The sequence below is a fragment of the Micromys minutus genome, assembly GCF_963924665.1.
Source record: "Micromys minutus genome assembly, chromosome: X".
NCBI lineage: Eukaryota > Metazoa > Chordata > Mammalia > Rodentia > Muridae > Micromys > Micromys minutus.
This window is the reverse complement of record NC_137970.1, coordinates 6,782,417-6,801,101: the sequence shown is the minus strand read 5'-3', so window position 1 is coordinate 6,801,101 and position 18,685 is coordinate 6,782,417. Positions and strand designations below refer to the sequence as shown.

At 38.7% G+C, this 18,685-nt stretch overlaps 1 protein-coding gene across 1 annotated transcript; it reads right to left on the bottom strand.

Moving 5' to 3' along the window:
* Nucleotides 1-1,440: 1,440 nt before the first annotated feature.
* On the bottom strand, nt 1,441-17,432 carry FUNDC1 (FUN14 domain containing 1). Its single transcript, XM_080911080.1, has 5 exons — nt 17,263-17,432; nt 16,401-16,557; nt 13,131-13,206; nt 3,547-3,675; nt 1,441-2,897 (listed from the first exon to the last, which is right to left on the bottom strand). Exons 1-5 carry the CDS (start codon nt 17,288-17,290, stop codon nt 2,820-2,822), a joined length of 468 nt encoding a protein of 155 aa, XP_080767206.1. The 5' UTR covers nt 17,291-17,432; the 3' UTR covers nt 1,441-2,819.
* Between the last annotated feature and the right edge of the window lie 1,253 nt (nt 17,433-18,685).

The window sequence follows — 18,685 nt, the reverse complement described above, 5'->3', positions numbered from 1 at the left end:
TGACTGTTGGGGTACATGTAGACAATGTGTGTGCAAGATAAGTGAATTTTGTGTTTAAGACTGGGTCCTGGACTGCACAAAGGAAGAAGCTAGCTCAGCAGCTTTCTCCCTGACTGCATATGTGACATCAGTGGCAGCTTCATGCTTCTGCAGCCTTGCCTTCACCACCGTGACGGATTATAGTATAATGTTCTCAATATCCTTAACACTGATCCTTTAACACAGTTCCTCATGTTGTAGTGACCACCATCAATAAAATTATTTCATTGCTACTTCATAACTGTAATTTTGCTACTGTTATGAACATTAATGAAAATATTGGGTATGTGGCCCCAAAGGTGTTATGACCCATAGGTTGAGAACCACTGGATTATACTCAGAGCCAAAGCAAAACTTTCCCTCTTTAAGTTTCTTGTCAGTTTGTCACAGGAACAGAAAAAAAAACTAAGGAAATATTCCAGAACATGAAATACAAAATACTTCTGATGCCAAGAGTTCAAATAAGAGAAATTTAGCCAGTGCCATATGGCATGCAAGTTAAGAGATTGAGTTGTTTCAGGTAATGCTCAACCTAGAGGGAGAAACAGCATAACCAGAAGGGGAAACAAGAAGACTAAGGGAGATGTTGTGGTCGAGTACTGGTAACAACTTACATTTGCATACAAAACATTTCAAACACCTCAAGAGACTTAGAAGTATACAATAAAAGTGTTATCTTTTGCTGGCTGGTTTTTTGGTTTTGTTTTTTGTTTTTGTTTTGTTAGGTTTGGGGGTTAGAGATGAGGTCTCTCGATTACATATCTCTGATTAGCCAAGAATTCAGTATGTAGACTAAGCTGGCCTTGAATTCAGAGATCTGCCTGCTTCTGCTTCCCACATGTAGGGATTAAAGGTGAATATCACCACACTCAGCCTCTGTGTATGACACAGGAGCTTACTACACAGCCATTATGTTCTCCAGCTACTCTGATCCTCCTGTGTCCGCTTTCTGTATGTTGGGATTATTGAAGTATACCACCATTTCGAACTCTTGCTTTCATTTGTACATTGGGACTCTTAAAGAAAATTCTTTCCACTCAACACCATATTTGAACAGCCTCCATATTCTATAAATTCTTCAAATGGAAATATTTGGATGTCTCTAAATTGAAAGCTTGAGAGCAGACATATTGTGTTTTCCCTGCTTTTCTAATATATCATCCAAAGATCAGACATTATAATCATCTTCAAAATAAGGACCGGAGGTCCTTGAAATAGCCCGCCTTGCTGCACAGTAGCACCCAGGTATGGTGCTCAGAAGCAGGGTCACGGTTCTACTAACATGACCTGAACATAATCAAGATATTTGTTCCTTTTAATTTTATAGCGACAAAAGGTTTAGTCAGTTAAGAATGAAGAAAAGCTCAAAAGAGAATAACAAGCATTTTTAAGCACAATCACTTCCCATTAAGAAATGGAGTTTTATTTAGCATTCTATATGAGGCACTAATGAGAATAAAACTAAAATTCCAGCGCACACACATTTGAGTTTAAAGAATTTCAAGACAGTACAAGCACACAGCTTGTAACCAATATCAAAAATGTGAAATGACACATTTACAAGACACAGAATATATGATGGGAGCTTCCTATCACAGGGAGAGAGTCTGAATAGCTGCAATTCCAGTCTGAAGATTCTAACCTATACTGTTCTGCTGCTTTCCCCAGGGATAACTTAGAATTCTGTGAACAAGAATAACAATATTGAAAGCAGTTCTTGGACAAGAGATGCTCAAAACAAGTGTGAGGCTGGCCCAGAGAAGCACAGTAAACTGGCCTAGTATTCAATTAACCTAACAATAGCAATGTTTGAGAGCCTAGTGCTAACATCACATAATCAAGAAGCAATTATATTTAAGCTATAATTTTATGACTACACAAAAAAAAATCACAGTTCTTCAGACAGTAAGTTCATATTATACTATTAAGTATTTTAAAGCAACCTGTACCTTTTGGTGAAGAGGCCAAAAAAATTAGGATTTTCAGAAATAAAAAATGAGATGCATTTGAAATTAATAAAGCATATCAATGACTGAAATAATAACATATTACCAAATTAGCTCTATCTAAGCTATCAGAGATAAATAAATCAAAAAAGCAGAAAAACTAGAACATACAAGGAGGTGTTTTAAAAACTATAGACATTAGCGAAGGGAAAAGTGTTTTAGGCATGTAGTAATTCCTTACAAAAGCCTTCTTTAATGTAAAGATTACACATAAGCAAAGAAGCGGAAGGGGGAATAAACCTAAAGCTTGATACATCAGAAAATTTTAATATCTTCATAATTCTATTGTTGCTATCTACAGAGGGGTAAAACAATTCAATTTATTGCAAATGTATCTTTAAAAAAAGTCAGCCATAATATTGAAGCTCTAAGACCATTTTTAATTATTGGCACTAGACAGTGAAGCACAAAGAACTTTGAAAAGAAGATAGGGTAATATTTAATTGGACAGTACAGGTAACAGCCTTTTCTGTCTCCAATATATCCAGTGATAATAATCATAGGCTAGTTTCTAAACAAATGTAAATTTAAAAATTTGCAATATCCGTGATTTGCTCAAGAATACTATTGTTTACACACAAACCTAGGTTGTCTTACAGCATATACTAGCTTGATAAGCTTCAGGTGGCAAAATGCTAAGCTGTTGCATTTGCAATTGTCCAGCTGGCTGTTCCTCACTCTGGAGACTTTGGTAGCGTATGCCATTGAGAGATCACCTTGCTGCCACAGTCTTCCTCCCACTGTTGGATTCACTCCCATAGAGCCTTCAAGTCCTTAAGATGCTAAACCTAGCAAAAAGCCGCCCACGAAGCCGCTGGATATCACAATGTTCTGCTTGATAAAGTCTGTTGCCTGAAAATCAAAGTGTTAATAAAAATATTTGTAATTATGCTACAATATTACATTGAATAGATATTAATATATTAACTAGACTACACATTACTTTGAATGAAACAGGTCAACAAAAGGACAAATGCACAATTCTACTTACATACACCCTAATTAACTGACAATCCCAAAAATAAATGGTGGTTAGGGAAGGGTAAATTTGGGGAAATAGTATTTACTAAAATTAATTTTTTAAGTTGTGCAAATGGATAGTGGTAATAATTGTACAGAAGCATGCATGCATATAGTGCCTCTAAATTGCATACTTATGTATGGTAAACTCGACATCTTTATTTTAACAATAAAAATACAATTTTAAGAGAACCTTGTATTTACTGAATTCAAGATAAATGATATTCCCAACTATTTACTTTCTTTTTTTGTTATTTGTTTGTTTGAATTTTTGTCTATTTTGATTTGAACCACACTTTTATTTTGTAGCTCAGGCTAACAGGCTGGTCTATATAATTTGGGGCAAGCCTCCTGATTCAGTCTCCTAAGTGCTAGGATTATGCTTGGCTCAAACATCAGTAAAATAATGCAATTTCCAATCATATTTTCTACTGCAACCTATTATCAAAAAGACAAAAGACCAAATTTCTCATTGTCTTACTTCTTCAATTATATTGTTGATTTCAGGTGCTGCTTTATTTGCTCGCTTCTTAATCTGTCTTTTTGCTTTGTTTACATCTTTTTCAACTCTCTTCCAGTCGATCTGCACATAGCCACTATGACTGGCAACCTGTAAACATGCAATGGGAATGACTATTAGCCCAGAAGTAGAAAGCCATTCGGTTTTGCAGGAATTCCTGGAGCTTCTAAGTAAGAAACTGTTATTGACTCGCCAACTCAGGCAAGGGGAACTGAACCAAGGGAAGGTTGGCCCTATCCTTCTTAGGAGTTGTGCTGGTCCAACTGGCAGTCAGCATGTAGAAGAATGCAAATCGATCCATTCTTACTGCCTTGTAGAAAGCTAAAGTCCTAGTGGATCAAGGACTGCCACACAAAACCAGATATACTCAAACTAATAAAAGAGAAAGTGGGAAAAAGCCTCGAACACACGGGCACTGGGAAAAATTTCCTGAACAGAACACCAATGGCCTATGCTCTAAGATCAAGAATCCACAAATGGGACCTGATAAAACTGCAAAGCTTCTGTAAGGCAAAGGACATTGTCATTAGTGCAAAATGGCAGCCAACAGATTGGGAAAGAATCTTTACCAATCCTACATCCGAAAGAAGGCTAATATCCAATATATACAAAGAACTCAAGAAGTTAAGACTCCAGAGAATCAAATAACCCTATTTAAAAATGGGGTACAGAGCTAAACAAATCAACCAAGGAATATTGAATGGCTGAGAAGCAAATCAAAACAATCCTGAGATTCTACCTCACACCAGTCAGAATGGCTAAGATTAAAAACTCAGATGACAGCAGATGCTGGCGAGGAGGTGGAAAAAGAGGGACACTTCTCCACTGTTGGTGAGATTTTAAACTGGTACAACCACTTTGAAAATCAGTCTGGCAGTTCCTTAGAAAATTGGATATAGTACTATCTGAGGACCCATCTATACCACTCCTGGACATATACCCAAAAGAAGCTTCAACATCTAACAAGGACACATGTTCCACCATGTTCATAGCAACCTTATTTATAATAGCCAGAAGCTGGAAAGAACCGAGATGTTCTTCAACTGAGGAATGGATATAAAAAATGTGGTTCCTTTACACAATGGAATACTATTCAGCTATTAAGAACAATGGCTTCATGAAATTCTTAGGCAAATGGATGGAACTAGAAAATATCATCCTGAGTGAGTTAACTAAATCACAAAAGAACACACATCATATGCACTCACTGATAAGTGGATACCCAAGATACAACTCACAGACCACATGAAGCTCAAGAAGGATGACCAATGTGCAGATGCTTCAGCCCTTCTTAGAAGGTGGAACAAAAATATTTACAGGAGGAAATATGATCTGGAAGGTTTCTCTCTGAGGACCAGCTCTCATAGTACCGGGAAGTCCTATACAAAATGCCAAGAGAAAAAAAGCAACCAACAGTCTTACCCACCCTTTATACCTATTAATCACAACAACTATCAGTATGAGGAGATATGCCTAAGGGCATAATAGTGACATTCACATCTTGGTAGTAACCAACAGATAGCTATCTATTTGGACTTAAGGCCTGTTCAACAGGAGGAAAATTATGTTTTGTATTTACTGGAAACCTAGCCAACCACACAAAATTAGTGAAATCGTGGACCTTAGCGGTGCGTCTAGTACTGCTATTTTACTAAGTCAGCATAATTCCTAACTATATTCTACATACTTATCTTGATATCCAGATAAATGTAGCTTTTACCCATAATCAAAGCAGCTTTGCTTTGCAGCAGACGGATATGGTTACAAAACACAACTCACACCCGAGGGATACATTTATAACACAACTTCTTCATCTAAGGCGCATAGAATATCTCAGAATAAAAGGGGAGAATCTGAGAGGCAGGGGACCAGGAAATTTGCTATAAGATCTTGCTTCCTACAAATGGCAGGCAAAGTACACCCATGAAATACCTGCTTAAAGAGGACCCGACCAGTGAGAATACCAATGTACAGCTATAAAAGAAGAGAAAGTCAAAGAACTGCAGGCAACTAATGCCTCCTGACATGGGAAGAATTAGTCAACCCCAGAGTAGAGCCTCTAATTGGTTATTGAGCTCAAGTTGTCATCGCTGACATCACAAGCAGCAGTGAATGCATGCATTTACACCTATATGTAACAATAACAAAGGGAAGGAGGCCATGAATTTTGAGAGCAGAGTACATAGAGTTGGAGGTAGGAAAGGAAAGGGGAGTAACGATGGGCTTCCATTTACATCTAGAAACTTTACAGTAATTGCTTTCCATAGTAAATTTCACACAACTAATTCTTTCTATAAAACTATAGCTAAATGCTTATTCATCTTTAGAACCCTTATATGAGAGGCTGGGGAAATGGCTCTGCAGTTAAGAGCACTGACTGCCCTTTCAGAGGTCCTGAGTTCAATTCCCAGCAACCACATGGTGACTCACAACCATCTCTAATGACATCTGATGCCCTCTTCTGATGTGTATGAGAGAGTGACTGTACTCACAGACATTAAATAAGTACATACATATAAATAAAGCTAGTAGACCACTGGCAACACTGGAACAGGAACAACAGCAAGATGTAACCAGTATAAGTAAAATCTAAATCTAAATAAGCACACAAAAATTGAATAATCTATATATACTGCTATCAGTCATTTCTATCAGTCTGGTATATTCTTTATAGACTTTTAACTACATATGTCATATTTCAAATAACAAATATATCTGATTTCACATAAAGCATCTTAAGCTATATTTTCTCTGTGAGTGACTCTACAGCAGACTATCTGCAGCTCTTCCTACACTCACCAGGTACCCATCAGACACTAGCCTCAGCAAGACAGGTAGGTGATCAAATTGAACAGCATATGAAACCTTTTCTGGTAGAACCTAACACAGTGATCTGGATCATAGGCATGGAGGTGACAATGAACTTTAAAGGAGCCTTTCTATATGAAAAATGAAAAGTTGCTTTAGGAAGTATTCAAACTAGTTGATTGCTTTGAAACCTTTACAGAATTTAACTGTATGTTGAATTTCAACATATCTTTTTATTGAAATGCAAAGAATTTAATGCATGTGCATAGCTTTAGTTATTGGCTAGAATAACCAAAGAGCTCTCCATGTTAACACACATTGAAGTAGAGTATCACACAGTTTCAGGGAGATGAGAAGTCTTGAGATGGTACATCCATGTCTCTCTGTGGTCCTCCTCGCCAGCACCTCCAAGCAATCCAAGTCCTTTTCCTGCACTCTCACCATACCAGACACCCATCCAGCTTGATCTTGACCATATGATTATATTTGTTTGCCAGGAACTGTGAATCTCTATATCCTTGGTAACAAATAATGTCATGTAAGAAGAAGAGTGAGAAACACTGGGGGAATGAGAATAAAGGCCACGAATTAATACTAATTCTCCAACACTGTGCTAACCGTGTTTCAAAGTAACCGGACTAGATTATCCCAATGGTTCCTATTATGTTTATAAGTGAAAAGATGCTTTTCATTGACTATCTTCCCTTAAAGAGAAACCTGGTCAAACTGAAGAACAACAGTTGGAAGTGAGCAACATGGTTCAGTGCAATAAGGATAATTATCTGTTCTCAGTTAGATTCAAGTACATCTAACCTAACAGGAAAGTGCCTTATCAGAACTAACCATATGGGACTCAATTTTTAATATTTAAAATTAATAATTTTATTCATTTACATTTCAAATGATACCCCCTTCCAAATTTTCCCCATCCCATACCCCCATACCCCCTCTCCTCTTTCCCCTTTGCCTCTATGAGGGTGCTCCTCCACCCACTCACCCCTCTAGCATTCCCCTATACTAGGTCGTCAAGCCTCCTTCTCCTCCCACTGATGTCAGATAAGGCCATCTGCTGCTACATATGTATCTGGAGTCCTGGCTCCCTCCATATATGCTCTTTGGTTGGTGTTTCTGTCCCTGGAAGCACTGGGTGGTCTAGTTAGCTGATATTGTTCTTTTTATGGGGTTGCAGTCACCTTTAGCTCCTTCAGCCCTTCCCCTAGCTCTTCCATTGGGGCCCCTGGGTTCCAATGGCTGGCTATGAGAATCTGCATCCGTATTGGTCAGGTGCTGGTAGAACCTCTCAGGGAACAGCCATATCAGGCTCCTGTCAGCAAGCACTTCTTGGCATCAGCAATCATGACTGGGTTTGGTGTCTGCAGATGGGATGGATCCCTAGGTAGGGCAGTGTCTGAATGACCCTTCCTTTAGTCTCTGTTCCATTTTTTTTGTCCATGTCTTTCTTTTGGACAGGTACATTTCTGGGTTAAAATTTTTTGAGATGTGTGGGTGATACCATCTCTCAACTGAGGGCGGTGCCTATCTACTAAAAGTGGTCTCTACAGGTTCTGTCTCCCCTTTGTTGGGTATTTCGGCTAAAGTCATCGCCAATGGCTCCTGGGAGCCTTTTGATTCCCTGAAGTCTGGGACTTTCTAGTGGCTTCCCCCAGTTTCCCATCCCCCATTGCTACATGTTTCTATTCAATTTCCCGACCCTGTGTACTTCCCTCCTGTCCCTTCCAATACTTCTTCCTGCCCCACTTTTCTCCTTCCCCCTCCTCTGTCCTTCCCAGTCCCCTCCCTCTCTGATCTCCTGTGATTATTTTGTTTGTTCATTTCTAATTATAAAGAAATTCGAACCAGCAGACTGGAGATAAGTAGAACAATGATGACCACTCTTTGAACTGTATCTGACTTTCCTATAGCACTTCAATATTTAATAACATTGGGTAAAGAAGCTTTATTAGAATAAAAGCTTCTCCACTAAAAATAAGGGGTTAAGTTTATAGCTCAGTGGTATAGTTCTTGTCTGGCATATAGGACATCCTGGGATAGATCCCCAGAACCACAACAATAAAAAAATTACATGTTAAAAATAACACCAAGCTTTCAAACAAAGATTCATTTCTGCTTGGAAGCTATAATGAGGTAGATGGGGCTTCCTGTTTGTCAGCCTCACCATAAGTGATCCAACTGGCTGTTCCACTTGGAAGACAGACTCTCCAACTCCCAATCCCAGACCTTCAGAAAAATTTTCTCAGGCTAGTTAGATTTCCCAAAATAAAAACTCCTATTAAGGATTGAGAATTACATCAAATTTTAGTGCCTAGTTCTTAAACATGGACAACCAAGGATCATCAGACACAGAGGACAGAAGGCTGTTAATATGAAAACAGGAGACCAAACACACTAGAAAGGGGAAGGACACACTTAGACAAGGGGCTGAGGCTGTAGTTCAGTGATTGGCTACTTGTCTATTATGTTTAATTCTTAATAGTGCAAAACTAAACAACCAAAACATCAACCAAAAACAAAATGTAGGGAAGCAAAAGCTGTAGGGAGAAGTTTTAAAACAAAACAAGAGCTGAAAATATAGCTCAATGGTAAAGCATTTGCCTAAGTATGTACAAGGCCCTGTTTGATCCCTAATAACATAAGAAAAAAACAAAACTTGGAAAGAGAGGAAAAAAAGAGGGAGGGAAGGAAAAAGGGAGGGAGGGAGGAAAGAAGAATGGATAGATAAAAAGGCAGGCAGGCATGCTGAGGAAATGGCTCAGTAGGCAAAGGGTCTGCCATATAAGGATGAAAACCTGATTTTAATCCCTAGTAGTGACATGGAAATGCAATGAATGTATACTTACTAGAAGCACTTTATAATGAAAAGGCTTTAATATGTTTGTTTTGTCTCAGAGGAATGTGAAAGATGAAAATGGGTGGTTAATTAAAGGTCTGAGTTGTAGCTCAGTGGGAGAAGGTTTCCTGGGCACACAGAGGCCCTGGGCTCAATCTGCGGTACTGAAACTGACAGCTATCACTGCAGTGTTGTCTGTAACACTGAATAAAAACAAACTGGTAGATAATCTTTCTATATAGAAACGAAGAACTTCATGCATAACAGACCATTTGAACCAACACTCAAGACCTGTAGCCAACAAAAGCAATGACTTCAAACTAGCACCTGACAATTTAAACAATTTTAGCCCTTCGCTCTTTTAGGTTTAATACTTACTCTTTTTTTAAATTCATTTTACAGCATGCTCACTGCCCCTCTCCTGGTCACCTCCTCCCACAATCCCTGCCCCCATTCCCTTCTTTAAAAGCCTGGGCTTCCCCTGGGTATCCCCTTCACCCTGGAACATCAAGCCTTTGTGGGAGCTTTTAAGAACCTTTTGTTTTCAATTCAAATTAGAGAAGGCATCAAACCACACAACCTCTCCCTACCTTCATGGGCTACAGACAAGGAGTTAAAGTGGTTTCCGCCAAAGCTAGTGTTCTACTCTGTAGTGGAAATGGGATTCAGGAGGGCCAATTTCATATAAACACAGTGGCATTCTGAATCTCTTTCCATGATCATAAGTATGTCCCAGGAATTAAAACTATAAGCACAAGGGCTGGTACCACATGAACTGCACTGGTTGAATGCTTGCCTAGTACACAAAAGGACTGAGATGGATTCTCAGTACCAATAACTTAATAGACATAAAAAGTAGAAATGAAAAACTCTGCTAGAAAATGAAGTTGAAAATATTTCTCAGAATGTAAACCAAAAAGAGAGAACAAAAAAAAAAAAAAAAAAAAAAGAAGATAAGCTATGAAAATTAGACCGCCAGTCTAGAAAATATACTGGCAGGGCCACTTGGAGAATAAACAAAGAACAGGAACTTATTAGCTAATATAAAAAAATGTTTGAGATGGAAGGGGTTTCAAGGGTAAGAACATGCCTACAGCAAGGACTACAACGTGACAAACTAGAACACAAAAACACATAAAAAAATTTTCAGCATTTGCTGGGAAGTCGGGAGAGGTCTGTATAGAAATGGTCGGGCATTAGACTTTAAACAACAACACTGAATTAGGAAAGCAATGCAGCAATATCTAAACCTACCTAATTTATTACTCAAACGGGGAAGAAAATGAAAATTTCAAATATGAAAAAATCTCAAAACTTACACTGCCCATGCTGATTTTCTCCACAAGTTACTTGACAATATAATAGTGGGAAGACGTGTCCCTCTAAAATAGGAAACCAAGACACAGCAAAGGGAACATCCAGAATGATGAAAGGGAAATCCCCTGAGAACCAGTGTACACAGGGCCTAGAAAACTAGCAGGACAGAAGAGCCTGAGATGGCCGTCTCCAGAACACTGAACAGACATATTTCTAAGAGAGAAGATTTAGATAATAGGGATACATCAAAAGAAAAAAATCTCAAATACCTTAGTGGAAATAAGGGTCTAAACCTCAGTGTTTCTGCTGAGTTTTCTGTCTTAAAAAGAAAAGATATATGTCCATGTTTATTCTGGGTTTTGTTTTATTCGTCTTCAAGAGGGGATAGAACAGGATGAGTCAAAAATAACAGAGAATATCCCATAATGTGAAAGCAATAGTGAGCTCTGCTGCAGCTAGGAGATCAAACATTGGTCAATTAAGTCAGGGAAAAGAGGCTCTGTGTGAAGTTAGAGGCTGCTTGGGGGAGGTGGTAAAGTCAGGGCTGAAGGAAGAGGATTAAGCTCTGACAAGCCCTGTACAACTATATGTCCCTTATTTATGGGCATATATAACTGTAGAAAGCTGAAATACTCATATAGCATTGTCTAGTTTTCTAATGTTAAGCAGGGGCAGAGGAGAAATCTCTAATTGGTTAGGATTCTTTGGTTGGAAATATTATTGTACCCAGAGCAGCTCCAATGTCTATTTTAAGAAGGCAGTATGATAAATATCCACGAAAAAACATTTAATATTATTGCTAGCAAAGCTTTAAGTCTTAACCCAAAGTAATACTTATCTTTAATTATAAGCAAATGTTATGAAATACAGAATCAGGCCTAAGAAAATGAAGCAATTAATTAGCTTAAAAGCTGTTTCTTTGTCTAGTTTTTCTTTCAGGTTCCTCCTACTGTGCTTTCAAGGCTAATTATGTCTATGGGTGAAAGTGATTTGACAAAGACAGGACCTGTGCCCTTCCGCCTTAGACTTCAAAAATACCAGGCTAAGAAAAGCAGGAAGTACCAGTGAAAAAATGTGGATTTGAACAGTGAACACTGAACCACTGAAATACACTTCTGAGAGGCAAACATGCAAAACCAGACGAAAACAAAGACATAATTCAATTCTATCAACAGTTTTAGTCCACTCTGTTTTAGTCTAGTGCCCTTTGCATTGAACAGAAATGACAATTCAGTTTTCAAAATACTGACAGATTTAAATATGTATATCATCTTTATCATTCTATATAAGTGCAAGCCAAATCAGCTTAAGTTAAACTCTCTTCAGTATAAATACTAGCATACATCCAAAGAACCAAGTTTAGAAATTAATCACACATTGTTTTACCTCTAGAACAAGAAATATTACCCTTAATATTGTTATTCATAGAAAATACAGCCTTAAACAGCTGGCTAGGAAACTATTTACACCAGTACTTAATTCATATAAATATTATTTCTTTGCACTTAACACAACTACGTTGCTTATTACAGGATCGATGGCTTAGGTACTAAAATCAGATTTTGGTTGCTATGAACAGCAATCACTTCCTAAATCTGTTATAACCTACAATTCTCTGCATCTTTAAAACTGCTAACAGTTTTTCCCAGAGATTTTCAATTTTGAGATATTCTGTATTTGATCTTCTTTAGGAAATTCTATTTTAAGGAAAATACATATCAAACATACATGAATGGTAGATAATATCCTCATAAATACTGTCTAATAGCAAAGGCTTTTACCCCTAAAAGAGGATGAACCAAATTAAAATTCTAATCCACCTGTCTCAGAAATAAGACTGAAGATAGGATTATGGAATTTTTTTAACTTAATTTTCCACTTTCTGTTCCTTCCTTTCTTTCTGTCTTCTTTCTTTTCTCTTCTTTACTTCATAATTTCTCAGTATATAACTGGTAGGCCAAGGCTGGCCTGGATTCTTTTGTCTTAACCTTTTTCAGCCTTTGAAGTGCTGGGATTTCAGGTCTAAACCATCACACTTGGCTCTGGTTCTTGAGTTTACAAAAAAGTTGTCAGAAATTTTATTAGTTGCTCAGCGTTTGACATAATTAGGCATTAATTTATGGAAAAACTGTAATGTATGCACAGTGCTATCTACAAACTGGGTATGGTGGCACACATCCATAATCCCAGGATACTTGTAAATTCAAAGGCTCAACTACTAAGCTCCACCTCCAAATCTGTTTGCTTTGATTTGAAGATTAGGTCTTGCTTTTGACTTGTGGTCCTCCTCCCTCAGCCTCCTGAGTAGCTGGGATTAGGATGTATGCGACCACATCAGTCATCTTTTTAAACAGTTAACACCACATTACACTGTGCCTACATTAGAGAATCTAGAAGTATTTGTTTTCTTGCCTGAGAGGTGCAAGTTTTCAAAATTCATTACAGTTTTTCTATATACTAATGCCTAAAAGGGAAATTACGCCATCTATTAAAATGACCAGGAATGAAATGGGTAAGGTTAGTGTTCTCTGTTCTATCCAAGCAGAAGTAAGCACTTAAAGGTCTAACATACCTGTAGAAGAAGAAAACCACCACCTACTGCAGTTGCAGCAAGTTTTCCAACCTTCTGGAATAAAAATCCTGCACACCTTTAACGACAGAAATAAAAGAAAGATGAGAACAATCACTGATGGACTAAATTCCTTTTACATTGTATTGCTTTCCTAATAAAGCTTAATGTCTTCCCATTTCTTTTGATAGTATTCTTTGCCGGCTCAGAAACACTCAGTGTTTTCCTTAGTCATACAGGGTGGTTAAAAATACACACTCTACAGTGTTTGAGATTTGCTGCACGGTTAGGAGAGGAGAGAAGAGGGAGACTTAAAAGGAAAATCAAAAGAGCAGTTATTGAAACCAATCACGAATACTTGAGTTCATTATACTCCTACATTGTGTATGCCAAAATTTCCCACACTTGTTTTGCTTAATGCAGTCAAGGTGTTCCAAACACCTGGGCAACATTCACTCTACCCTAATCTACTACAACCCAGTTAGTTTCAAATGCATCATTATCTTTGATTTGTTAATTTCCCCAGTTCCTGCCTATGAATAACTTTCCTGTCCCTCCTGTCATTCCACTTTGATGGTTACACTGCCCATATTTCTCTCAGCTTCCTCATCTACTATTGATTTTCTATGTTAGGCTTGTTTTGTCTCATCTAACTTTGGAATGTCGGCCTACACCTCTTGAGCACACTCGTGGTCCCTTCACTATTCCAGATCCAAGTTGTACAAAAGAATCCCAGATTTTTAATCCTAGCCTTGTGCCCTGAATTGGTGTTCCCATCAAATTAATGTCTTTCATGAGACTATACTTGGAAATCAGGTCACTGTTGATGTAATTAAGTAAGATGAGGTCATACTGGAGCACATTAGACCCTTAATTCAATATAAGTCATGTCACAGGGACACAACCACAGTCCAAACAGCTGCTACTGAAGCCCCTGTTTCTATGTGATGGTACTATCCCCCATTTGAAAGGTCACATTTTTCTCAGATTCCTATCCTCATCTTCAAATACCCCATTTTGAAAACAATACCCATTTTCTCCTTTCGATTTTTTATCATTAATTTGTTATTTAGTATGTCTAAACATTCATACCCATCCAAGCATAATGTACATGAGTTGGTTCTCTCCACCACTGGGACCTGTGGATAGAACTCAGGTCACCAGGCTTGGCATCAAGCCTACTTACTGAGCTATCCTTCCAGCCCTCCTTTCCACTCTTAAGCACATCATTGCCTTTTTAATATAATGTTGGGATTCCATAGCCTTGCTACTGGGTCACTCTCTAACAGCGGAATCAGTATTCAAGGCCTCCAGGTCTCCTAGCAACCACTTATTCTCACACTAGTTTTCATTTCTTATTATCAAAAACCAATGGCTAAAACCTTAGGCTATTCTTCATGTCTTGAGTTGGACTCAAGTGTTAAATTAGGTTTATGCCTATTAAAGGTTCCTCTTTTATGCCACAATATCACATCAATTTCAATGAGGAAGATTTCAAATATTTTCTACACTGCATCTACATTATAGTCCAAGTCATTAAACAAATCATCTATGTAGCTGGCAATACTACCTAGATGTAGAGTGCTGGCAAGGTCCTGAATCTGTCCCCACACTCGACAAAGACAAAAACAAGCCACCTGAATATAAGTGTCCTATTATACCACTCAGGTCATAGAGACGGCTGAGCAAGTGAAAGCACTTGCCACCAAGCCTGAAGATCCCCAAAACCCACATGATAGAGAGATCAGACTCCTGAAAGCTATGCTCTGACCTCCACATATATACTGGGACATATCTGTGCCCCCCACACAAGTAGATGGATGTAAAACAACAAACACCCACAAAGTATTACATAGATCATGGGTTGAATACTTGGCTGACACTGATAATCCAAATATTATTATTATTAATGTTTCTCATAGAGGAGTCAGTAATAAAAGCTCATAAAAAAAAAAAAAGAAAAAGAAAACAAAAAGCAAGTAGTGAAATCTCCATTAAATCCTAGGTTGAATGCTATACATGCTGTGTACTGGTCACTAACATCTGCTTTGCCCTTAGGCTTTTCAAGAAAACCTGGCAATTATAGGACTTCTTACCAGGTTTGGTCTACAAGAAGAAAACGTGCAACAATCTGAGAATTCCATTTCTCATTATTTTTAAAGTAGCTTGTAGTACTGGACTTTCAGCAATGACTCTCACTAACCAACCACCTCTGGCACCAAATTATAAATGCATTTAGGGGGAGGAGAGTTGTAATCATCCTACGGTGAACATCTGAGTGACCAAGGCCTCAGCAGAAATTTTCTGTTCTAACTACGTGATTTTTCAATGAAACAGCATTAATACTGTGCCTGTGTTTCATAGAATCTTCATAATATTTTTTGTTTGTTTTAAATTATAAAAGTAGCATTTACAAGAAGGCATAGGGGAGGATCATTATTCTAAGGTGCATGAACAACAAAGAAATGTCATTTACCCATGCCAAGAGGACGTAGATAAATATTTTAATTAACACAAGATGAATTTACCTTAAAATGTAAAGAAAAAAACTGCTTACAATTTAAGCACTGTCACTTCAAAAAAAAAAAGTCATCAACATTTTTCAAAATAATGAACTGTTTTGGCTCCTTGTTATCTGGTTAATATTTTATTCCAAAAATAACAGAATTAAAATACATAGTAAAAACATGTGTTTACATGAGGTGTTGCTTAATGGTTATTACCCACTCCTTATTGTACTCTGTTATTGAATAATAGGTATTCGTTCTAACATGAAAGCAAACTTCTCAGATCTTTAAAGCATTATCATAATCAGAACTAGTACATACACACACACACACACACACACACAATCATCGTAAATAATTTTAACAGAGCACTGAGGTTCCTATGTACAGAGCTGAGAATCCTACAGGCCAGTTCTGCAGTAAGAGTTCTCATGTTTGTTTTTGTTTTGTTCCCAATTGTTGGCACTGAACAGCAGATAACAACTTACTTATAATTAACTTGCTAAAGTTGGAAATTTGATGAATTAAAAGAAGGATAAAGGGTGGAAAATGGAACTATGGTGGGCCTCTGACAGAGGGGAATCATCAAAATCCAACAAGGAGTATCTGAAGGTTGATACAATCAATTAGATCAGGGAAAAGCCCCAAAGTTGTACTCTTCTGCAATTAAAAGTGGAGAGCCAGTGAAAATTTATGGAGGCTGGGCCATGTACAAAAGGACAATAGCCGGGTTCCCAATGAAGTTTAACGAAAAAGATGTTCTCACCAGCCAGTCACACCACCCATTACAATCTGGGTAGCTACTGAGTATTTTTCTACCATAGGTCCGGAACTGTGGCCAAATACTCGATTCCACCAGTGGTGTCTTCTTGCATACTCAGTTAAATCCAACACTTCGTAAGACTCGTCATCGCTCTCATAGTCTTTAAAAATACAAAATGGAAATAAATATATAAATTGCATCAGTCTACAGTCAGAAACGTCTCATAAATTGTTTTCATAAAACCTGTCGGACAACTCACTGTTATATCCGGCCTACAACTAAAAATGCCCAAATGTAAACGAATGAGCATGATTAACTGGATCCCTTAGACTAGGGCCTCTAGCATAAAGGGCCTAGCAACAGCATCCCCATTTCCTTTCTAAAGGCATAGGGACACACAGCCAGAGGCCAGTTGAATTACAAAGCAGTGGGCGGTCACCCGCCCAATCAGAATAAGGTCAGGGCAGAGTGCTTTTCCATCCGTGGGAAAAGGGGGCGAGGGGATGTTCCTTTGAAAGGAAAGGCCAGGAAGCCAGCAAGAGGAAATCGGGAGGACTAAAATGCCATAGACCAAATGGAAATCAACCCGCCAACCCCCCTATTGTTGCAAGATGGAGAAGAGCTCAAGGTGGGGGCAGGGCAGGGCAGGGCAGGGCAGGGTCTAGCCTTGGTTAGGTGTAGGTGAGCGAGCTAAATTCCGCAAAGAGGGAAGGAGACATCTGGTTTGAAAGGGTCTCTCAAAGCGGCTGTGCAGCGACCGAGCCCGAGAAACACTGGAGGAGGGGAAGGGAGAAACACAGTAGGAATAAAAAGTCGAGAGCTGTGGGCAGCGTCCCAGAGACTACTTCGGGCCCAGGCTGCTCACCTTGGGGAGGGGGGTTCCGGGACGCCATGATACCGCCAGCGGCCAGTTGGGGGTGGTCCCCGCCCGCCTCTCCCTGACACTTTAAAGGACGCTCTAGGCCGAGGTGGAAGTCTATGGTCTCTCGTTTTCCTCAGCCTCCTCCTTCACACACAGGCTCATCACCGCCCACTCTTCCCCGCCACCCCCACCCCGCACAGAGCCTTCCTCACTTTGTGCGCAGCCGCAAGGCTTGGGATTTGGGGCGGAATAGCTGGGCCCCGCCCTACGATTGCTTATGGGAAATGTAGTTCGTGCTCTTTTTCCACTGTACCCTGGCATTCCCCAAACCCTCTCTAGAGTTTCCAAGAGTTTTTGTTTTGTTTTGTTGTTGTTGTTTTGTGTTTTTTTTTTTAAAGCTAATGGAATGGGAAGAGAAGCGGCACAGGGATAACCAGTTTAGTGTTGGCAGGCTGTTCTTAACGAGTCTTTCCTCAGGATGCTCCTCCGAAATTGTTATTCTGGTTAGGTTTTCCTTTTTAGCCCCTGTCTTTGGCCGTTAGTTCTTGCAAGAACCCTGTTGACTTTAACAGAAATTTCAGCCCCGCTCCTCGCTTGATAGCTAATAACTCAGAATTTCTCCAGTAAGAACCCTATTAAATTAGCTTAGCAATAAACTCCCTGTGCCCTGATTCTTGGTAGGATTCTACACCTTAAACCCCTCAGATTATGCACTACAAATCTCCAGCTTTTTGTCTGTATTCCAAATTAAAATAGAACCATTATATATTTTAACCAATTCTAGGGAAAATATTTTAAAGATGTTTTGTAAAACAACAACAAACCCGTTTTAAGTACTATACCAACAAAAGATAAGAAACCTCACTGTTTCAAGCCACATTTTTCCCCCAAATTTCCGAGGGCTCTCCAAAAGACAGAAGTTTTGTTAGTGCCTTTTACTTTGTATTTTTGTTCGTTTGGTTGGTTATTTTTAGACAACATCTCACATAACCCAGCATTCTCTGCAATTCCCTATGTAGAACACTCTGCCCTCAAACTTGCACAGATTCACCTCCTTCTCCTCTCAAGGATTGGGATTAAGGCATGTATCACCCTGTTGCCCAGTTTGATTTTACACGTGGCCTTGCTATGTAGCCCAAGCTGGGCTCTGATGCTAGCTAGATTCCTCTGTCTCACTTCCCCAGTACTGTGATTACAGTCATTCACCACCAAGCTGTGATTTTAAGAATTGTTATTATTTAAATGTGACATAGGGATAAAGTCATTTTTTTATACCACAAAGTTCCATGGACTCTGTAGAACATAAAAATATGCTGGATACCAAATGGCTAACCCAAGTTCACATAAATTAGCACCAAACTTATTTCAAATAATCATTCTATCTGAATTAGCTGGATAATTAAAAAGAACAGTCTGCTCAATATTA

Coding starts and splice junctions, on each gene's coding strand:
- FUNDC1 (XM_080911080.1), bottom strand. CDS start 17,290: ATGGCGTCCCGGAACCCCCCTCCCCAAG. Junction 3,676..13,130: donor GTGGTTTTCTTCTTCTACAG/GTATGTTAGACC, acceptor GCATGTTTACAG/GTTGCCAGTCATAGTGGCTA. Junction 2,898..3,546: donor TCAACAATATAATTGAAGAA/GTAAGACAATGA, acceptor TTTGATTTTCAG/GCAACAGACTTTATCAAGCA.